Genomic DNA, 24473 nt, shown 5'->3' with positions numbered 1-24473 from the left:
CCCCTTTTAATTAAAAAAAAAAATGTAGGAGCTTATAATTTCTCAATGATATAAAATTTCCCCATCAATCACATCCATATGTCGTTCTATGCAAGCTGATTGTACCTTTTCTTACGTTTAGAAATGGCCTTGTACGGTATAATAAAAATACACAAGGTAAGAAACAAAATTTGTAAACAAACGGGGGGTTCCCTGCTTCGAGACATATTTCCAAGGTAATATCAGTGTTACCTATCATAATTTTGCAAGCACTCTGTCTAAGAAATGTTCTTCTACTAAAGTCGTTAACCTAACAGCTTTGAAGGAGGTTTTGGAGTTCGCACATCCGTCTCGCTTTACCTGATTGGTCAAAGATTTAAACTGTATCACTGTTAACCAATCAGATAAAGCGAGACGGATGTGCGAACTCCAAAACCTCCTTTAAAGCTGTCAATGGAGAAAATGTTATGTGTCCGATTAATAGATCGTCCGATTACGACATATATAAAACACTAATGATGGGGTTTAGGTTAACGACTTTAGTAGAAGAACATTTCTTTGACAGAGTGCTTGCAAAATTATGATAGGTAATATTGATATTGCCTTGGAAATATGTCTCGAAGCAAGGAACCCCCCGTTTGTTTACAAAGGACAAGATAGGCTAAGACCCCTTTTTGGCCCCTGGTTTAGGGTGTCTTTTAGAATGATGCAACAGTTAATCAACGAAAGCCTGTTGTCACCCCTGCCACATAATGAGTATCGGTTCTAAGTTACGGGATACACAGAGGTCACAGGAAGGTCAGAAAATATGTCAGTTTTCGAATTTTCCCATTTTTATGCAAATTTTCATCCATTTTACAGCACATTTTGTTTCAAAAAACATAGAGCACAAGCTTGCCTATCTACCAAATTTATTTCATACACTAGCATCAGATGCATCGTGTGTATAAAAATCTCAGATAGGCAAGCTTGTGGTCTATGTTTCCCGAAGTGAAAACTATCTCAAATTTGATGAAATTCCACCCGAATTGAGGAAATTCGGAAATATATCCTACTTCTGCACCCTCTTGTGGCCTCCGTGTAAGCTTTGAATCAAAATTAGTTCTGGTTTTAAAACAAGCATCATTTTAAGTTCTTAACTACAAACTATCACAGTTTTAACTGTGTTCTGAATTTTTACATCAAATAAGGGGCCAGATTCGGCCGTTATCATACCTTGTCCTTTGTTTCTTACCTTGTGTATTTTTATTATACCGAACAAGGACATTCTCTAAACGTAAGAAAAGGTATAATCTGCTTGCATAGAACGACATATGGATGTGATTGATGGGGAAATTTTATATCATTGAGAAGTTATAAGCTCCTACATTTTTTTTTAATTAAAAGGGGGGGGGGGGCTATCGATCCACACTTCAGGCGCCTGTGCTAAACTTTCGCTTAACGTCTGTTACACATTTCGTTTCATAAAATTGTTTGACGATAAAAATCCGCTGTTCTGACGTGAGTCGCGCCATATTGAAATAAAGTTTAATTTGTTATAGTGTCAAAACGTCATAAGTTTTGGCGCATTATTTTTTCAAATAGTAAAAACTTTCGCTTGAGACCTTTCGAATGATATCAGTTTCATAGAATTAACACCGGATTTAGCGAAGTTATCAAAATGTTAAAGTGTTACCTTTCTTTTCGGACACCCTGTACTTTATACATTGTATCACTTAACTCCTCTTATAAAACATTAATAAATGTAATTTAATTACGAAATATACAATAAGAAATGCAAACAAATAATTTTAAAAAATGATCGAGTTATCCTCCTTGCGACGTTTAATGCATACGGTTTTGAAGGGGCTGACGTGAGTGTCTTCTTTTCGATGTTGTAATTTTAAATATGTATCACCTGCATAATTTGCAGTTATCTATAAGGCAAAATTAGATGTCTTTTTTGGTGTATATAAAGTGATAAATCAACATTAGGAATACGTAATTAATTCTCTTAAGAGATGACCCCTCATCGTAAACAAAAATAGAATTATAAAAAATTTATCGATCGTATGGACTCTCAGTATGAGGTGACAAACTTGTCACACCACACTGTATAACAGTGACATATGGAATCTCAGTAAGCGGTGATAAACTTGTCACACAACACTGTGGAACAATAATGTATATATGGACTCTTAGTAAGCGGTGATAAACTTGTCACACTACACTGTGGAACAGTGATGTATGGACTCTCAGTAAGCGGTGACAAACTTGTCACACTACACTGTGGAACAGTGATGTATGGACCCCCAGTAAGCGGTGACAAACTTGTCACACTACACTGTGGAACAGTGATGTATGGACTCTCAGTAAGCGGTGATAAACTTGTCACACAACACTGTGGAACAATAATGTATATATGGACTCTTAGTATAAGCGGTGATAAACTTGTCACACAACACTGTGGAACAGTGATGTATGGACTCTTAGTAAGCGGTGATAAACTTGTCACACTACACTGTGGAACAGTGATGTATGGACCCCCAGTAAGCGGTGATAAACTTGTCACACTACACTGTGAAACAGTGATGTATGGACTCCCAGTATCATACATGCAGCTTTAAAATAAAGTGTTATGAGTTCATATACATGTAATACATATACTAGTAATTGATGCCCTCCATCTCAAAATTCAGAAGACACAAGATTAATCAACCTACCGAGTATTTTTGAAAAGTAGGTCAAGGGTGAAGATCAAGTTTACTGTAACGCTGGTATTTTTCATGTCTTATGACAAACAGTGCACATGCTAAATAGCACAAACTTACCTCTCAAATGCCCCAAAATATGCTGTATATCGCCATTATGAACAACTAGAATTTTGTAAAGTAGGTCAAAGGTCAAGTTGAAAGTTCCCAGGTCGGTAACCATTTTTCAAAAGCCATGTAGTGTCAAGAAATATATGAGCAAAATATCAAATCCATACCTCTTACAGTTCTCAACATATAAGGTGTGAAAGAGGGCAGACAGACCCTGGGGTAAAGTGATCGCTAATAGCCGCTCTGCTCTGCAGGCGCCACTATAAAGGCCTATCAATTGGTATGAAATATGTCAGTCAAAATACGACCTTATGACAGGTTATATTTGCTATTAAGGTCATTACAACGACCATAGAATTTACGAAATGCTGACATTAAACAAGGTTGTTGAAATCCCTGTAACATCAACTTATCTGTCAGTAGCCTGCCTCAGTTTTAAAAATTGATCATAAAAATTGAAACCCGGCCTTCCTTCCAGAAAACATACAGCTATACGAAACAACTTGCCATCATCTCTAATGGCCTGCAACTCCATAAAATGCTTCAGGAACGATCAAGCTGTAATTGCATAAAAAGCATCACAGGTATTTTACCATTTGGTTTTTATCTTCTGTAAATATATATTGATGGTTTGGACACACCATAGTTCGGAAATACATCAGAAGGAACTTAACGGAAAGCAAGTCAAGAACATTAACTCTCGCAACCCTAATTGCTTTTAAGATTCTCTCACATATTGCTTTTCAAAAAAAATTTTTTTTAATATATATAAGTAGATTTAAACCCGATATATAGATTTTGTGTCTTTAAATTAAATCATTTATATACTTTGAAAATATTGTTACTATAAAAATGGATGCAAGGATTGGTACATATTTTTTGATTTTGTTGTTGTTGTTGTAAACGATGCCAATATCAAATTCTTACAATATAAAAATTTTTAAATTTTCTATACGATGTTCAAAATCGACAATTCTTGCCATTCCCCTTATAAATCAATTACTTATGGACACTACTGAGAAATTTTGATTAAAAATTAAACTTTATGTGATTTTAAATTCTATAAACTGACATTTAGTATCTATTTTCGTGATTTTGAAGAAGAAGAAAAAATATTTTATTTGTAGCGAGTGGCCTTAAATTTGGAAGTTCCTTCAGCGGCCACTATGACTACCGCAGATCTACACATGAATATTGCGTAACAGGAAAGACACAACCCAAGTTCTTATTAGCCCCTGGCAGGACTTTCCCCTGCAAGTCGGGGGGTGGGGGGTATCAACGGCACCAACTCTATAACAGGAAAGGAGAAAATGTATGGCTGGACCAGGAATCGAATCCGGGACCCATGCATCACTAGTAAGGTGCTCTACCTACTGAGCTATCCAAGGCCGACATCCCCAGCCCAAACCATCACATTTATTAAATTTTTCTATGCATTTAATTGATGGATACTATACAAACAAGCCCTTAGCAACGGGGGGGGGCAACTTCGGAAAAAATCTGACAAGCAAAAAAAGGAAAAAAAAAAAGGAAAAAAATATATAAACTGATTAAAAAGTAAGGGGGCCAAGTGTTCAAAATAATCTGACAAGCAAAAAAAAAAAAAAAGTAATTAACCGTCCAAATCTTTGAACTTGCCAGTGCTCGACCTTATTGCAACAAAAAAGTAGGGGGGGGGGGAGGCAGCCAGGATATGAAGGAAAAATTACTATAGCAAAAATACTATACTTAGAAAAAGTGGGGGCCGCCCCATGCCCCCCCCCCCCCCCCCCGTTCTACGGGCCTGACAATTAAACCCAAAGATAGACTTATGAAACCAACGGTTTTAAATCTAAGTACGGGGTTGTGGTAAAAATGTTAAACCCACATCTTTTATCTGATAAGTCCTACAACATGCTTCCTCGCATAACAAAGTAGACCGCCTCCTTAAATGTTTACCTGGCTGTTCCCACTAGATGTCTTACGCCCCACAAAAAACAATACTCCGATTACCATTGTTTCGCTTCCTCAATGATCGATCATCATTGTAATTAACGGACAGCATCTACCTGACCACATGGTTGTGTTATAGAATATTTTAGGTCGTGTCATCAGCGCGGGAAAATGATTTCATGACAGAACATTGATTTTGCTTCCTCCCGAGGGCGCTTCATACAACAGCGGTTAACAGTTCCTAAACATTTTATTTGAATATGGCGAAACTGTCCAGGTACGTGTTTTCGGAGGTGTAGTGTGACAATCATTTCTGTGGATTTTCAGTGTGTGTGAAAATGTGAATTTTCTAAGATTGTCATGGTTTTATCATGCCTTTGGGAGAACGAATTGTTACACCTGTGAATTTGGGGAGATCCCCCATAAAAATTGACCATGGGGACAAGAGAAATCTGCAACATGCAGTGACATCGAACGCCCTCGTGGGGATCCTTCATCAGCTGGCCAGTGTGGTCCGATTAGCAGACGACATCTTCTGTGATATTTCAGAGGAATGCCAAAAAGTGTTCGAAAAGTCGGAACGTATTAGCAGAAAAATTACATTTGTGGAACAGTTTGTCAAAGACCTTGATGCCAAATCGGTTACTATACGTAAGTTTCTACGAAGTACTATTTTTGAAACGGGATTTCCTGAAATTTATTAGCTCTCTGAATTAATTTTAAGTTGGTCAAAATTCAAAAAAACTTTACTAGAGGCGGAAATTTTAGTAGAGCCTGAATTGGTTTCTCATTAGGGGATAGCTCGTAAAACAATTAGCATCTGATTGATTAACTTCCTACAGAACTATCAGAAGTCAGGGAGAGGGATAATACACAAAAGGTATATCAGTGATTTAGATAAGGTGATAGGCTAGGACAGAATACACACTCCAAATACAGGAGAAAAATGTCCAGTCTGATGAGAAAACATGAATCATTGACAACATACACCAGGTAACAAAAGCTGGTCCTTCAGAGCGGCCTGTCATAACTTTCCTGTTTTTATCAGAAAAGATATAGCAGAGTAAATATTGATTTGAGTTTTAAAGCAGGGTTTATTAGTAATTTATGGTTATTCTGAATTCAAGATGATTGACGTGGAGAAATATTGCCGTGGAGAGGAATGGACTCTCCCCCATCTGTGATTATTAATACCCTATATGGCATTTTGGCATAAATTCCTTTAAGAAATTCTGAGAGGAAATTGTATGGGTTTCCCTCATTTGTTAAATTTGAGGTTCTCCCCAGGTTGTACATTTCTAATGCCCCTATTGGCTTACCACAAACTTTGTCCAAACAAAAAATACAAAAGTTCCTTTTGTTGAAGCACCTGCCATTAATGACTTTTGAAAATTGCACACCTGTGGTTATTTCACCAAATATCAACATTTGCTGTCATTGAGAGTTAGTTTACGGACATATGAGCTATTTTGATACGTAATAATATAGAAAGTTGCTGATTATGATATTACTTTTTCCCTTTGATGCAGTCATTGAGGACAGGTGTTGCATATGGGTCAAGTATCCAATCACTGACCCTGTTACATTGGCCTATGTTAACCACAATCATTGCCCTCTTTATTACTGGACTACAAAAACAATTGGATCAAGACCACCCAGTTTATATTGGTATTCTTGGTAATTTGTATTAAATGTAAAAGCAATCAAATAAAATAGTCCGGACAAAAGTTTTGTGATAGAGCTTGCTCTCTGTTCAGCAAAATAAGGAACGAAACATTGAATGAGAATTAAAACTTAAGATTGGATCTGGTTTGAGAAGCATTAGATTTTGAGATATTAAAGAAGTGGTGACTAATTTGGCCTTGATCTCCAAAAGTTATCAGATTTATTTCAAAGTGTGCAGTGATTATAATCAATAGAATGCATGTTGAATCAAGAATTCTTTTTTCCGGCCCCGAGTATGGTACGTTATATTCTATGAAGCAGACTAATTTTAAAAAAATTTAAAGATATGCATTGTAATTGATATTTTTGAGTTAAAATTTGATTTAAAAAAACACATCTTTGTAAATTATTAATTCGGCCTGCTACATCTACCCAAGTAATATATATATACTGTGTAGGATTGTAATGTTTATGTCATTACAAATGAACTAGGTCTGCTCTAGAGTTGCGGAACAAGGAGTGATCCTTACATCGCTGCTTCAAATCCCACTGTGGGACGTGGAGACCAGACCTTCTTGGAGGAGACTGTATAAACCGATGTCCCGTGTCCCAGTAGATGCTGGCAATTGAAAAAGGATCCCTCACTGCTCAATAGCCTTGAGTTCCGAGCATAGGTCAAAATTTGCAGCTCTCCACTGGCAAGTGGTGGCGTTTCCATATGATTGAAAAATTCTTGAGAGGGACGTTAAACAACAAACAAAAACAAACAAATGATATATGAGAGAGTCTAAGATGAAAATCTTTCTTTCAAATACTGTAGAGTCCAGTGATGGGCAGTTGGAATTGTTTTTCATAAGCGATTAATTACCAGGTATTTATTATTGGAATAATAGGACTTGCTATAATCAATTAATAATCAATTGATTTTAGGTTTTAAATTTTTTTCATTTTTGAATAAAGAATAAATTGGTAAAAAATTCTGGATTGATTTCTAAAATGCATTTTTGATGTATTTTTTGTATCATTGGATTTATTTATTAAATTATTACTTAGGATTTAGTTACATTCAAAGAAGAATGAATTGTATTAAATCCTAGGAACAATTTGTTTTTATCTAATATTTTGATTAATCGCGATTATCAGAATTATAATCGATTATCTATAATCAGGGGTCATTTCAATGAGATAATCAATTTAATAGATTAATCGGTACTTCACTACTGTATCTAGACATTTTTTTTTTTTTTATTAATTTATGCTTGTACACAGTCACAAATTTTCTGCAGAAATCTGTTTCAGCCTACTTTATTTTAAAAGTTAATAAACATTTAAAAGATAAACTGTTTAATATTTTCCTACTCGCTGATTGAACGTAAATTGTGAAAAAGTACATTTTGACAAAGGAACAAGCTTTCAAAGATTTCCTAAGTTAACTTCTGCACTATATAAAACTATATACACTGTATTAATGATCTATTATATGGGATTTATATAATTATCTTGAAAGAAATTATTTTTTATAGTAGGAGCATTTTAATCCTGTGAATAATGAATGTATTCTGCTGTTTTAAGATGATATATATATATATATATATATATATATATATATATATATATATATATATATATATATATATATATATATATATATATATTGCGCAATTTCTTGAACATTCTATATGTCTTCTGTATAGTGATAATTTAAGAGATTGTGGTTTACAGAAAATTAATTGCTTCAGATTTGTCAATAAAATGTATTAGACCTACAAAAAAACCTGTTGATCTTTGATGTTGTGGCACACCATAAGGAGAAATGAATTTATTTTCTGTCGGGGGAAGTTGTGCCTTAAGGTAATAAAACATATCCTGTAGACTGTACAATAAAACACCTGAAAGGTGAAAAAAAAAATTCAGAAGGCACTTTTTGTCAATTTGTGGCCATCACCCCTATTGAACGAAATCAGCCAATTATTTGCACTACCATAACCTTGATCAAAATACCCTAGCAACAAATCAGAGAATACACTTCAAAAAGTGAATTTTTATTTCCTTGTTTGATTTCAATTGCTGTCCGATTTATGACCTTGATTCTTTGACCTACATTTTGATGGCTCGAGGACCAGGTGAGTCATATTTTGGGCAGGAGGAACTCTTACTTGTTAACCATGTTAACATTTCCTTTTCACCTGTTCAAGTGTTTTCTCTTTTTTATAACGAACCTTTCAAAAGCTTTGAAATTTGGTTTTAGACAGTCATAAGATCTGGAGGACACTTCTGTCTGTGAGAAATTCCCTGTGTAAATATTTGGTCATGTTGAAGGGTTTCTTATATTCTACATCTGATGAAGTACTTTGTGTGTGCCTGAAATTTCTATAGTATTTACTTAAATTTATTTTTATTGGAGAAACATTGCTGAAAATAATTTAATGAAGAAATTGTGTATGGTTATGACTAGGCAAGGATTAGTGTGTGAATATATACAGGGGATAACATAATTTGATGTCAGATTTTAATATTTGGGATCCTTTGAAACAGTCACCCAAAGTTGCCCATTGTATTTAGATATTGTGCAGTTAACTAAACACTATTTTGGATTTTCATGGAACACGTACTTATAGTCTTGTATGATTACAATTACAAACCATTAATGAAACACTGACATAGTTCTTTTGGTGAAATTCAAAGGAGAATCTAAAATTTACATTTCTGAAATGCATAGCTTTAAAACTGAAACATTGATCTTTAAGCCCCAAGCAGTTTTAAATAAGCTGCATATTTTACAAAAAAAAAAAAACAAACAAACAAACAAACCAAAGGAGACTATTTGGATGTACTCCATTGTTGGAGTTCTTTTTACATATTTTACAATTTTATCAAACTGTAAATATGCTGTCATAATTTATTTTGGTCATTTGTTTGAAGTTGAGGAAACTTTAAGTAACATTTCTTCTTAAACATATTGGAAAATTTCTAATATAATCAATCTTTAAAATGCACACTTGAATCATCAAAGCTCTTTTTTTTTTCAATATATAGAGCTTCTAAATTACATTCATTTTTAAGAATGGTGCATAAACATTTACATACCACTCCAAAGCATTGATTTCTTTGAATGACATGTCAATGGAGGTGCAGGTAACTGAAGAAAATTCAATATGTTTCTGTTTATTTGTAATAAAGAGCTAGTAGATGTTGGCTTGCCAAAAAATCTCTTAATTCTTTGTAAAAAAAAACAAAAAAAAAAAAATGTGTCACAGTGTACTGTGTTGAAAGGAATTCTTTTCCTCTTTTCATATAAACTAGGAAGGTAGGAAGGTACATAAATGAAAGAATTTTATTTCATTAATTTTTCAAGTATGCCATGAATCAGAAATGTGAGTGACAATACAGATCCAGCCTGTGATTTACGTTGATATCTGAACAGAGGGAGAGGGTGAATTAAGTTTTTAGAACTTGTCCCCATTCCCATTGTATGTATTTATTATAATTCAATATGTTCTAATCAATCAACCTAATGAAATATTGACACATCTTAATGAGAAATCCTCTAAGGAATCACCTATAATATTTTACATACTCTTTGTAATACTCAGAATCTCTGGACAGTTAGGAGTCATTTAGGAATTATAATGATAGGGCTAAATTTAGAAAAATGGGGGGGGGGGGTTATACTAATTTATTTCCGAAGTTCTGTTTGTGTGAGGAGGAAATATTCCTATATCAATAGAATACGTGTAGAGCATAAATATTTGTACACTAAGATTATTAAAATATTACATTTTTAGTGAGTTTCGGATGGAATGAAACATGCACTTTGTACTAAATTATTAATTTTTTAACTGAATACTTTTTAATTAAAATTATTATATAATATGATTAATATGACATTTAGTCATTTACTGAAGAATTAGTATGGTCAGTTTTAGTCCTTCGTCAGTGAATATTGGACAATATGTGAACTACTTTATCAGTGTCAGATCTCTTCTCATTGACAGCCCTTGTCATAATCTTCATTGTCACCTATTGTGATCATATGCCTCTTTAATTATTGTCCTTTTCACCTGGAATATTTACCTGTCATAGATCTGTATCTTACATCATTCTAATTCTCCAGGTATTATTGATTTTTGTAAGTATATCACTAAATATGAGAAGTTACGTCTTTGTCTTGCAATTGGCTGATTAAATGTATGTACTGTAGTAAGATTTAGGCTATAATCTGGAATGGAAAACTATGTAATTTGGTACAAGATGACAACATATACATGCCTATTATAAATGAACATATCATTTTTCTAATGCTCCTGATTTGTATAATAATATTTGCAGTATCTGATTCAAGGGATATTATAAAAACCTTTATCATGAGCTGCACTAGGAGATTTTTGGTGTTAAGTTAGTTGGGGTATGGAGAGATGGACTCTTTACATTAAATGTACTAGAAAATTTTTGCTCTTTGTTAAGGTATGGAGAAACAGACCCTTTATAATGCACTAGGAGATTTTTGCTGTTTGTTGGAGTATGGAGAAACAGACTCCTCGACTTTGTGTCAGACGACCCCATGATTATGATTGAGGAGGCCTTTCTCTTTCATCTCTATAGTCTTCCGCTGTGTTAGACACAATATCACCTTGTACATACATACAGAGGTAGATATAAAGATACATACACCTGTAAATACCTGTCCAGGTATGTCATTTTCTGATTCACGCTAATCAGAACAACATCATGTTTGTAATCAAAGGATTAGGGCGTTCTACACGTGGTTAGTTACAGAAACGTATTATAATTCTGGTCTTTCGTGGGTCCATTAAAGGAAAAGTCTTCCTCACTCGTCCTAATGTCAGGGCGCTCAAGCATGGCAGAAAGATGGATTACTAGATTCTGAGGTCTGATGGGATTGGAGACAGATAATCTTTGTTTGAAATTCAGAGCATCATAAGAGTTTAAAGGTGCTTTGCCTTCACCATTAGCGACCTGAGCTCTCCCCCCCCTCTCTCTCTCTCTCTCTCTCTCTCTCTCTCTCTGGCAATATGCTCTTGTCAATACTATGTAGTTTGCAGTTCTTAAAAGTTGAAAATTATAGATTTAATTGTACTAGTATATTTGGAACAAATAACAATGTACAATTCGTAAGTCATTGATTCAGAATCCTATAATCATGATTAAAATAACATTTTGTGTTATATTTGAGATTTGATAAACTTAGTCACAGTTTGATACAGGGTACAGAAAGGTAACATGTGCATATTGGTAAAGTTAAGTAATTTCTTAATTCAGCTATTTATATTACTCAGGAGCCATGTTCCTAGTCTCATAGACATGATCAATCATTACATTATTGTCTCCCAATAGAACCATATAAAGAGGCCCAAAGATTTTGGGTTGAGATCATTGATATATATCTATAATGATAGGTGATTGATGGCAAAATGTTGATTTGGTTACATTGAAATTGTAAGTTAAGTGTAGTAGATTAGATAATCACTGTTATTGGTTAAACTTTGTGTCGTAATTATTCTAAAGGGGAAAAGCATAACTTCTCCATTTTAATTATTATAAGGTTTCATATTCCTTGCAGTCAGTATATTGTTCAATTGTATGACAGTTTTTATTTATGTCGAGGGAATCAAACATTAATTTGCTAGGGACAGTTAAATCCAGCCCCCCCCCCCCCCCCACCAGCTTCTGGGAAAAAGGAAGGGAGACTATGAAAATCTAAATTTGCAGTTATTGTTTACATTTTCAGGGTAAATTATTTTTGGAGGTCCGTGTTTGCTCTGCTCCTGATTTGTATTGTTTTAGTGGACTTTGAGCTTGAATACTACTCGTTATCTCCATATTTCATTGTATATCTAAAATATAATTAAATATGATTTAAGAGAAGATTGAGGTTTGACTGATAAAAAGGCAATTTAGTTGCTGTCTCGACATAGATGGTCAATCTGTCACCCAGTTATAGAATCAGAACTTTATTGGAAACTTATAACCACCAGATTTCCTTTTTACTTTTCCAATACACAACTATTTATAATTGAATACCTAAAACTGATCATATAAATCCATTACTTTGGACTCGAGCTCATGATGATTAAAGACAATGTTGACTCTTGTGACAAACACTTTTTTTTGTTGTTCCTTAATTGGTTAATCAAAGTAAAGTCTGCTGATTTTATTCTCATCAAGGGATTCCATTGTAATTTCTAAAATAGACATACAGTCAAACCTTGTTATCTTGTACTTGATGGTGTTCGAGAGAAAAAATTCAAAATATTGGAGATTTTTTGATATTGAGGTTAAAACTAATATAATTAAAAGAAACTAGAGCCGAGTTCATTGCAATGCAACGAATAGGTCTTCCGTCGGAGCTCCGGACAGGACATAGTGACCTTGAGTCAAGGTCATGCAACATTTTAAGGTTATAAACAATCCTGTAAGGGGCATCAACTTTCAATGTTTCAACAGTAGAAAGACAGTTAAGGAATGTAAAATTCCCCCGTCAGTGAACTTGAACTTGTCCAAATAACCTTGCGTCAAGCCATGACACATTCTGCAGCTGGTTAAGAGCAAACACCATCTGTATGTCACTGACATAAAAAAAATCACAGTCACATATTCTTTCAGACTATTCATCCAAAACATCATATTCTAAGTGACCTCGAATTTAAGTCAAGGCCATTACACACTCTGGATGATATATTTATCATCTTTTCAGTGAAATGCAAATGCATGCAATTTTTTCTATTACAAAATTATGGACCTTTTTGTTTGTTTGTTTGTATGTTGTTTAACGTCAGCTTCGAGAATTTTTCAATCATATGGAGACGCCACCATTTAACAATGGAGGTCTCCAAATTTGACCTATACTCGGCACTCATGGCCATTGAGCAGTGAGGGATCTTTTTCGTGTCAGCACCTACTGCCAGACGGGACCTCACTTTGTACGGTCTCATCCAAAGGATCGGTCTCTGCATCCCACAGTGGGATTCGAACCTGCGACGTAAGGATCAACTCCTTAATCCACGACTCTAGAGCAGACACTCTTACCACTGCGCCACGTGGGCGACTAGACCTTTTTGAATTTTACACTTATTATATCAGTGACCTTGATCTTGCCTAAATGACCTATGTTAAGGTCAAAAACAACCTTTGAACAAATTTTGAGCTTCCAGTGATACTCAATGACAAAGATATACCTGAAAAAGAATATTGCACTTTTCTGTCAGTGACCTTGAACTTGCCAGAAAGACCTTGGATCAAGGTCAAAACACATTCTTGGATCATAAGCAATCTCTGTATCAAGTAAAAGCTTCCAGTGATTTTATATAACAAAGTTATAGCATGGGGAAAAAAATATTTATCTGCCAGTGACCTTGAACTTGCCGAAAAAACCTTTGTTCAAGGTCACAACAAACCCGTCTCAAGCAATCTGAGAAAAAGTTTCCTGCGTTCCTCCCACCCCTTATAAATTTATAATCCAGGCACGAATTTTGCCATTTCTTCTGCCAGTCTAGTACTATGTTATCTCAAACCGGTGGATCATAAGCAATCTTTGTTCCAAGTATGAGCTTCCAAAATTATAGCACATACAGTAATCTTACACTTTTCTGTCAGTGACCTTGAACTTACAGGAATGACCTTGGATGAAGGTCGTGTCAAACCGTTTAATTTTGTCATAAGCAATTCCTGTATCAAGTATGATACTTGCTATTTTTTTCCAGTGACCTTGAACTTGCCGGAATGATATTGGATCAAAACCATGACACACCCTCGGATCATTAGTAATCTTTGTTCCAAGTTGACCTTCCAGTTTCTTCATAACAAAGTTATAATATCCCTGGCAAACTATAACGTACAGACGGACAGCTAGGCAGACGGACAGTGTGATTCCAGAAGACTCAAAACACCTCCACCCCAAACCCACACACTTCGTTTGGGGGGATATATAAATTCCTATGTTAAATTATGAACACTCATTCCGGCCCAAACCTTCTCCCTGGAATCAATATTTGAAAAAAAAAATGAATGTATGCTATGTTGGAAATTTTCTCATTCTAGTCCAGGGGTTCTTGAGAATACTATTTTCAAATGACCCCATGCGCGGATCTAGAGGGGTTTGTGGGCAGTTAAAAGTATATACTAAGCCAAGTAAAAGTGACCATACCCCCCCCCCCCCCAGAAAACGCGGACACTTCCTCGAAAACGCGGATCTGTGTTAAAATGGTATGAAAAGTCTTAGGTATGAAGCTTTAAAAGTCAACGACCCCCCCCTCCCCCCATACACACACACAAACACACACACGAAATTGGTTTTTCACGTTTGGGAAAAGAGTTTCTTTTTTGGGCTCGTCAAGAAATTTCTGGGTTGAAATATTTTTTTTTATTGGGATCCCCCCCCCCCCCGTGGAAAAAAATTCCTTGATCCACGCCTGGACCCCATCTAACTTTTACTACATGTATCCGTTAAAAGAGGATGTGACCCTTCATTTGAATAAAACTTTACCAAAAAATATTCGGTGTTAATTTTCGTTGTTATGGTCCTGTGGTTCTTGATAAAAATGAGAAAAATTTACAAGTAGCTTTAGAACAACAACGACGATAACGCTCATATACACCAAGAAAGCAAACAAAGATGAAGAATTATGAACAGAAAAGCTTCCTTGGGTCTTTGGCTTGGAAGGTGAGATACTTATTAAAAATTGAAATTATTTTCTCATTTTTTTTTTTACAATCGACGGGCCTGCATTTCAAAGAGAAAGAGAGAGAGAGAGAGAATTTCTAGCTAGGTCTTTGAATAACAGTGACATCGGTTCAGAAAACAAGGTCCCTAGGAATGTACATGTATATAAAATAGGCAGTGCCTATCTCTCTCGGAATTCATCACCTGCTTCTGTAAAGCTCCATCCTCACTTGTACTGACATGTACCTGGTAAAATCAACCGACTGCGAAAGGAAAACTTTCTATTTATTTCGAGGATGGGGGTATACGTATAGTGATGAGAGGAAATTTATTCACCTATACGTTCATTAAATATGAAAGATTGCTTCTGAGTATTTGTATACGATCGCACGACTTCCGTGTTAATTTATAAAAGTTGGATTATGTTAGCAAAGAACTAAACTAACATTTGTTGTAGATGAATAAAATAATTAATTAGCCGTTTATAAGTTTTTTTTAACATCTGTAAGAACCACTTTATTTTAAAAAACAAATAATCGTCCTATTATGGGCGCCCATGATATATTAGACAAGGTGTTTAATTAAAACATAATTCAGATATCGACATCCAGGAGAACAACACATTCTTTTTCAGTGGCGGATACAGGAGTCTTGAAAAGGGGGCCCGACCAGTTTTGGGTCGGGGTAGGGGCCCAAAGCCACATAAAAAAATTGATTTATTAAATCTTGTGTATATTTTGGATACAAAGAGGGCAGGCCCCCTGAACCTCCTCTAAATCTGCCAGCGGTTTTTTTTTTCATTATCTATCAAACGCGTTGACAAAGTCAAAAAGATGGTTTTAGTTTTTAGGGCATTTTTACAGTGATATGAGAAAAGTCTGATAATTGCTGTTAATCTTAAGAAATAAAGTTCGTCATTTTTCAACCTCGTTCGGTATAATATAATTTACTGATAATTTTTTCCGTTAAGGAGGAACACATGGACGAAGGATAAAAAAGCGGTATTCTGCATGTACATGTACACATCATTGCTATAATTGTGTACTCGGGATTAAACCCCAAATCCTTCGTTACATTGTATTTGGGTATAATTTTCACATGTTCTCAGGCGGATAATCATTTATTTTTATCTGTCTAAAGACAATAATTTCAGTTAATAGAGAAATGTTTTTATTTCGCCGTTTTTTCCCCATCGTCTGCTTTGTACACAAAAGCGTGTGTTCATGTACCGCTGTTTCTACACGCTATCGATGTGATCAGGGAGAACATGATATCATCCAGCAATTTACTTCTTATGAAAACACTAAATGAAAACATATTAGGTGAAAATATATATACCCGTTAGTATCTTAGTACCTGAGTATCGACCTGTTTAATTGCAGTGTCACCAACCGTAACGATCGCTGGCCAGGACTTGAATATAATTTATTGCCGTTATTAAAACAACTCGTCAGCTGAGCAGACCTATGATTTAAACAGTAAAATAGGGAAATTCCTGAGTTCGAAGTGTATTTATTTTGGGCGCTCTTCCACATAAACAAATAAAACCGCATTTATGCTTACTTACATGCATGTACCAGTAATTCGTGTCATGGGTAAATTCAGTTTATTAGATGAAATAAAACAAATGCATAAGATTAATCTTCCTAAACAACACGTTTTAAAAATAATCTATCTGATATAAGCAGTCTGGTCGAACCCCCGAACGGGGGTAAACGGAAATGGGAAATCCATACCCCCAAACGGGGGTACGAGCGTGCGCAGATGCTTAAAAATGTGCGTATTTCACGCAAAAAGTAGGGGTTTACAAAAATCGCCGGTGCAAAGTAACGGATTATTTGGCAAATGTAAAACCACTCGGAAATGATAGATTAAAGGTGTTTTTAGAGTTTGTATTTTACAAAAATACAACTTTATTGTACAAATCGGGATTTATTCACTGGCAAAGTTGGCGATCTTTTGCTCCTTGATATGCAGGTATTTAAGATAAAACATTCGATAAACAGACATAAGCAACTAATACTAAATTGAAATTATATAAAAATTGTATTATTCTACATTATATCTTTTATTTTCATAATAAAATGCAAGAAAAAATGGTGCTAATATCGAATTGTTTATGATCGTGGGTTTCAGTCCGCGTTTCCTCTGACTAGCAATCAACGGTCTTTATTATCGATAATCATGCCCAGGAAGTGTAACAAAAATACATATAAAAATAAAATTCAAATGAAATCTATCGTATTTATTGTCTTTTATATCTTATAAGAATTAAATAAAATGTTTGGCAACATGTTGTTGTAGGTTTTTTTTTTATATTAATAAATATGATTGTTTGAGAAAACACGATTGCATTTTATTTTATTTAAATCTAGGTTCTAAATTAATAATTTCCTCATTCTTAGAATATTTTTCCTTGTGTTTTAAATTCCACAATCTTAATTGAGACGTCCTACAAAATAATAAATAATTTCATGAAATGACGGAAAATATTTCGTTATTCCTACAGTATAAATTCAAACTATGGAAAACTTAACCTGTTAATTTTTTTTCTGTTGAAATTTTACCAATTTCATAGCAGAAATGACATTATTATCGATCTTTTTCCTTAGATAAATGATATATAGGCAAGTTTGTTTATATTGGATACGGCAAGAGTTACTGTTCTTGCGCATTGCATGACGGGACGGAAAACCCTCGTTTGGGGGTATACCCCCGTTCGGGGGTTCGACTAGACTGATAAGGGACGGTATAAAATAACAAAGAAAATAACGGGTTTGTGTTTGTATTTAATTTAGAATGAGAACAAATCTTAACCTGTCAAATCATTTATAAAACATACTTCGTTTTCCAGACACTAATTGCCATGCGTAATCTTCACAAGCACTGACCAAGAGGTCACAAGTTTGAAATGTATGGCTTCTTATTGCGTGAATTTTGTCAACACATGTCGGAGCAAACTATCTAAGCCAATTGATTCCCAAAGAAAACTGCATAGGAAGGGTTTTTTGGTACACTTTTTAACGGGTAAAATTCTTTCGACGCTCGATAGAATTTTCAAATACAAGTGAAATATTTAGCTTACTTGCGTCCGACCTAGTATTTTGTATGCAATAATATTGTGTGTCTGTGTGTGTTTACCCGCATTGTAATATATATATATATTCAGTCCATTGTATTTTGTAACTTTGATTCTTGTATAGAGAGGGTATTTATAGGCATTGCCTGTTACCCAATCGATTCATTATTTTGAATAAATATTGTTTAAACCAATATTATTGTAAGTTAGGAAGAAAATAATACGAACTCAAAAGTACTTAATTTTATTTTCGATTTTCCTGACAATTAAAAATGTGACCTCTACGTACAATTATCGGGATAATTATATACATGCTGTTTAATGTTCATGAAAGAAATAGCAACTTGTTAAATAATAACATTAGAGAGATAAATAAACTGTTTCTTTAATACGCAAACAAAGTGGTCTTTTCGGCATTCAAAATGCATTGAATTTGAAGTGAATAAGTGAAAGGCAGTTAAGACTAGCTGATTAAAATGAGCGAGTGATAATTAAACAGTAAGACGAAATCATATGAAAGATTTGAAATGATTTTAAAGTAATTTTCCACAAAGCGCAATTATCTCAACATCGAGAAATACAATGTTTATAAAAATAAATATGCAACTTTCTTGTAATATGTAAATTGAAATGTACTAGCGACTTAATCAAAGATATTACGAAATAGTCTGAAAGATTCAACATATTTATCCACTCATCACTTAGTTAACAAAATGTATTTGGAATGGCCATTCTTTGGTTTGTTTTGTGTATGACCTTAGGTCGCTGGTTCACACGCCGATTGATCCTCGGTGACCTCCTTTGCCACGCGCTATCGAGGGAGGGGTTACATAATTGTAAACACACAAAGTGAATGTAAAAGGCGTGTACTTAATGGCTGTGAATAGTCTATGTTTAAAGTTTTGTTTTATTTTCTAACTTTATTGTTTGTTTTTATATGATAAGAAGAAAAGGTTATCTTTTTTTCCCTGTTAAGTGGACTGGTTTATCCAAATTTGAAAACAAATGAAATAAAAGGGAAAGTTGTCAGTAAATAATTTGGAAATAAAGCACAAAATACTTCAAGAACCTGATTCTAAAGAATATTAGCATCTAATGTAGCTAGGTTTATTATTTATAGTAAGTTTATTTTAATTACACGCATGAAAACCTCTTGTTTACTTGCTGAATGAAAACACTTACCTGTATATGTGTTAAGCTTCTAGCTCATTTAGAACACAAGACTCAAACAAAATAACGTTTTCTTGAGATCAATAAGATGTTAAATAACAACTTTAATTATGGCAGCTATTTCGAAATATTTACCGTTTTTGAGTTATAAAGCAAAAACTTTAAAGGGCCCCAGATCCCTAATTTTAGGGGCCAGACCCTTTTTAGTGGTGTCAAATGAAAGGCCTTAAAATTGTGCACAACTTTTATTCTACATGTTTTATCAAAATATTTTTAGTTTAGAAGATAAAAAGGAAAATATGTGTAAATTTTCGCTCTTTTAGGCGTTCTAATTTTTGACCCCTCTCTAGCGCCATTTTGAATACAGAAATTGAAAAACAAAAACCGATGTGCACAACTTCAGTGCTTCTATTATTTAAATTCGGTAGAATTTCTACTCCAGCTTTTGTAGTCTCTGAGCCTTTGTCTGGAAATGAAGCGTCCTAAATTTTCATTTAAAGGGAGATAACCCAAAAGCGGAAGTGAATTTTTGAAATGTTTGACAGCATTCTGATAGAGTTTTGTAACGTCTATAAACCCTGCAAATTTGAGCAAAATCCGTTGAGAAATGAGCAAGATATGAGGTCTCAAAGTTGGCGTCTAGGAAAAAAAAAAAAAGAATAATAAGAATAATCTTAACCATCAGAATCAGTAGAAGGTCTCCCGCTGGAGCGGAAGACCTTAAAAATGCACAGTTGTGATTATTTCCCACTTATCAATCTATTACTTAATGGAATTTTGTCAACAATTATTAATGTTTACAGCGAAAGGTTAAGCCATTTTTAAGGCACCAGATTATGATTAAGTGCAGCCCTATTGAAGAGATTAAATTTCTGTAACTGTATATACAGAAACAACAATAAAGTCAAGAAATTCACTCCTTCAATGTTTGAACTTGAATCATGTAAATTCACTTGGTTATATTCATATGAAAGGTGTTGTAATAATGGATTTGGACATAATCTGATTAAATCTTTTCCAGTAAGGCTCATGATTGCCTATCAATTCATACAATTGTTATTAATGTGATTTTTCATTTCTTTCTTGATTGAAGTTTCCCCCAGCAGGTTATAAAATTCCATTTCACATTCAGAAAGGGAATCGTTATAAACTTATAATAGACAAATTATGTGTCAGCCACAATGATTTTGCATGGATTGAATTCAAAGCATGTCACCAATAGCACAAAATCTAAAAACCAGTACAATTTCTTATCGAAATGTCAAATTCGCTGGTATCTGATTGGCAGTCAGGAGTTCAGGTGCACGGCTTGACGTTTGCATGCACATTCCTCATTTGTTGCTGTTTCACCTGAGCTACAGAGCTAAAAGATACGACCTTATCCACTCCCAATCATGGGACAAAATCTCATTATCTCTCGCCTCAACAAACAACAAAAGCTTTGTCCACTTGACCCGCAGCCCCTTTCACATTCTCTTGTGGTTACTATGGTGATGTGGAATTGAATTTTAACAATGGTTTTCAATTTACTTTGAGATAGAGGAAGGTGTTGGATGGCAGATATCAGTTCTGAATCTTATGTAAATATTTGGAGCTATGTACGGAAGTCAGTGATTTGCTCTGGGTTGGACAATGATGCTTAATAAAATGGTCATTAGCAAAACTGTCCACTAATTCAGAGAGAAAAATCAGTTTCGGTAGTGTTTCACTGAGAACCAACTCTATGGAAAATGTTTAATTACTATCATTTATTTCATCGATAATAAATCATCTACCTAATTGACTATAAAGCATATAAGCATGCAGGTAACAATGATTTGATCATATAGGTATCTAGTTTAGGTATTAAAATTGTTTTCAAATAATTTGTGTCCACTGATTTCACTTTCTAAAGCTGAAGGTTTTAATATGTATTTTTAGGTATATATGAAAAAGTTTGTCTTTTTAATCACATTTTAACAACTTAAAATAATAAGACTTTTAAACTCTTTTAAGATTTGAACATGGGCTTTAAAAGATTGGCCTTTTGATATACTTTTTTAAAAATTGAAGCCTTAGGTGCCCTCTTTGAAGGCTGAGGTCATGAGGCACTTTGATGTTACAAAAGGTTATTATCTTGTATTGTCTGAATTTGAATATGTCAATAAAATATCTGGGATCATCTTCAAAGCATAATGTGTTGAATTTCACAACAGAGGACAGTTAACCCTGATGTCGTGATGGAGTAAGAACGACGTAAAAAAAAAAAACAAAGTTATATCTTACTATGACTCCTACATTAAAATCTGACAAAGATACGTCATCATATGGCCTAAGTTTATCTGTTTAGAGGAAGACTAATGTACTTGATACTAAACATGTTGAAATGTGTGTAAAACATTTAAATTTTTTATCACGATTTGACAGGAGTTTTATTTAGGGTAACTCTTCTTTTGCAAATTTGTTAAGAAACATTCTTGACACTGTGCCCAGATTTTAAGTTAATATATCTCAACACCTTTTGTCAATAAAAATAATATACATAGCAATGCTAACAATGTGTATGGAATTCTGTGATTTGGGCTTTGATACTGAAATACTTTTATGGTAGCCCATTTGTCCCTATCTTGCATAACTTGGATATCCATTAAGACTTTTGACCTGCTGTGTTAAATGTATACCTGATTTTAGGTCTAAAAGAAGACTATAGCTATAGATTTAATATGGCCATTTTTTCTCCATTTATTTAACTAGTAAATTTTAAGACTGAAAGTTTTGATCATTAAGGTACCCTTGCAAGTAGTACAACAGTATGTAGACAGTAATAAAACTATTTATTTAAAGACCCACTGTCAATGGATAAATTACTTTCATATCCACCAAACTGGAAAATTCAGAAGACATTGTAAGCAAAATGGCATAATGGTATAGCTCTGTTACCGGATTGTTTCCTGTAAGTGCTTTGTTTGAACAATAATATTATCAAGAACTAAACTCTGAATTCTATTGACCTAAGGAAACCCCATTTTGTTTATTTACACAGTGGGAAACTTGACCTACAGTTTAAATTCTTCATTCAAATTTGATCTCTGATCATTCTTTTACAGAAAAGAATATGAAAGCACCATTTAATCAGACTTTTTTAAAGCACATGCATACAGTGTAGAATTATAGATATAAATTGATTGTAAGCTTTTCAAAATCTTCTTTGATAATACTTTATAATTTGATGAGTGTAATGAATATTGTGTCATAGCATGCCTCCCATGATAAAATTTTGTCATGGAAAATTAAGGTTAACCTGGAAAAAAAAAATTATTCAGCATTTCTCCAGGACAAAAAAAATGAGTTGCGACATAAAATGAGGGAGGGATCATACAAGGTGGTCCACTCAATCAAGACCTGTTAATGCTATGTGACAATATATTAACACATAAAGCGGACTGTGACCTTCTTTACCTGTGACCAAAAAAAAAGAAAAGAAATAAATAAAACTCATATTAACACTAAAAACCTTTCTGAATGTGTGCCAATTAAGATTTTATTATTTTTATCTGCTTTCATATATGAGAATATGTGACAAAGATTTTAACCGTTATCTGTATCTTATTCTGATACAATATTAGGTTTGATGGAGTAACAATTAAATTATATTGCATTATTTGCTTCAAATAGTTAGGACTTGGCATTTCAAGTATAGAATAAAGTGTTGAATATGGTGTGAAGTGTAGTTGTCACATGAAAAACATTGAATATGTAACATCTTTTTTGTAACAAGATAAAACAGACTGTTATTTTTTAAGAATGAAAATCTTACATTCAAATCAATATTCATTTCTTACATTTACAAATTAAAGCAGAAAGTCAAAGTTCAATGAAATCTGAATTCTGAGTTGTTCTCATATCGGTACAACTTAAAAATCAAAGCCCCCCCCCCCCCCCCCCAAGTAAGTTGAAATCTAACAAAGGAGTTGGGTATAATGTACTACTCAAAACTTCATACCTTATAAACTTTAAGTCATTTGCATTCAGACTGGAATGGATGCAGCCTACTTTAATGACTAATTTTGCTATTTCTATACATTAATTTACTAAAGGTAAGAGTGGAGTTGGAGATCTATTAAAGTTGTAAAAGATCAAGTTTGATGCTTATTTTGAGAATAATTATACAAAATAGGATTCATCAGGAATTGGCACAGTGGCTCGGAGGAGCTAAAATGAATTATAAGGGCATGGATGCATCAGTTAGGTTGTTTGTGATATTCAGTATATATTCCACATCTTTGTCGGAGTTGCAGCTATCAACAGGTCCGATACAATCTCTTCAAAACTGTACAAAGTTGAAAAGTATTATATCTCCAAAGTGCATCTTTTTCTACAAGTTGAACAAGTATAGTTGCACATGTTAGATGATAGCTAAAATAAGTTTTTATTTATTTTTAAAAGCTAAATCAAGCTATGTAGCTAATTCTGACAAGCTGCATCAAAGGTATTATGCAGATCATAATCCATCACTGAGAACTATTTTAATATAATATGCAAAATAACTTGCAAATACTTAAGTAGAACATCTTTGAACCTCTTTGAAACAAAACTCCATCAATATGTGATAGAATGCAATATAGATTTTGTTTCTTCTGACTTCAAAGAACATGTATATAATGGATCTCTTCTGCAAAGGAGACCTGATCTTCGGTCACGGTGACTGAATTTATATTAATTTATTTCTTTAAGTGGAAAAATGTAAATGGCAACATTATTATGTGGGAGATCGAATATTCAAAAAACAGAAATTCAATAAGCTTTGTCAAAAAATGGCTGAAACAGCTTAAATGACAGAGTTATATGTTCAGCTTCATCAATTATCAATGGGGCGGCCATTCAGCATAGCCAGGGTGTATAATTTCCAATCAAGGCATTATAATGTGTATTGATTTATTGTGTTAAAACTATAAAGATGATTGGAAGACCACATCTGATGCACAGGTCCATAAAAAAATTACATGTTTTAGTAATTTCAAATTAAAAAAATTGAAAAGATTGTTCCTAGTTAGTTTCATCTTTTAATTATCAATTTCCATTATTATTCATTAAAACCTTTAAAAGTTTAACCAAATTTATGATCAGAGTTTGACTGGGGGAAGACCATAACTGTAGTAGCAGCTAGTATTTAAGTCGGCCATTCAGA

General features: G+C 33.9%; 1 protein-coding gene across 1 annotated transcript in view; it reads left to right on the top strand.

Moving 5' to 3' along the window:
* Positions 1 to 4720: 4720 nt before the first annotated feature.
* Positions 4721 to 24473, top strand: part of LOC133185590 (uncharacterized) — a 31766-nt gene continuing 12013 nt past the window's right edge. The window contains exon 1 of the mRNA XM_061320893.1: positions 4721 to 5363. Coding sequence (XP_061176877.1) covers positions 5084 to 5363 — 280 coding nt within the window. The 5' untranslated portion in view covers positions 4721 to 5083. The remainder of the gene's footprint in view (positions 5364 to 24473) is intronic.

The sequence above is a fragment of the Saccostrea echinata genome, unplaced genomic scaffold (assembly GCF_033153115.1).
Source record: "Saccostrea echinata isolate AGI-Se365-2 ecotype Australia unplaced genomic scaffold, CSIRO_AGI_Sech_v1 ptg000012l, whole genome shotgun sequence".
Classification (NCBI taxonomy): domain Eukaryota; kingdom Metazoa; phylum Mollusca; class Bivalvia; order Ostreida; family Ostreidae; genus Saccostrea; species Saccostrea echinata.
This window is presented reverse-complemented; position numbering and strand designations above follow the sequence as displayed.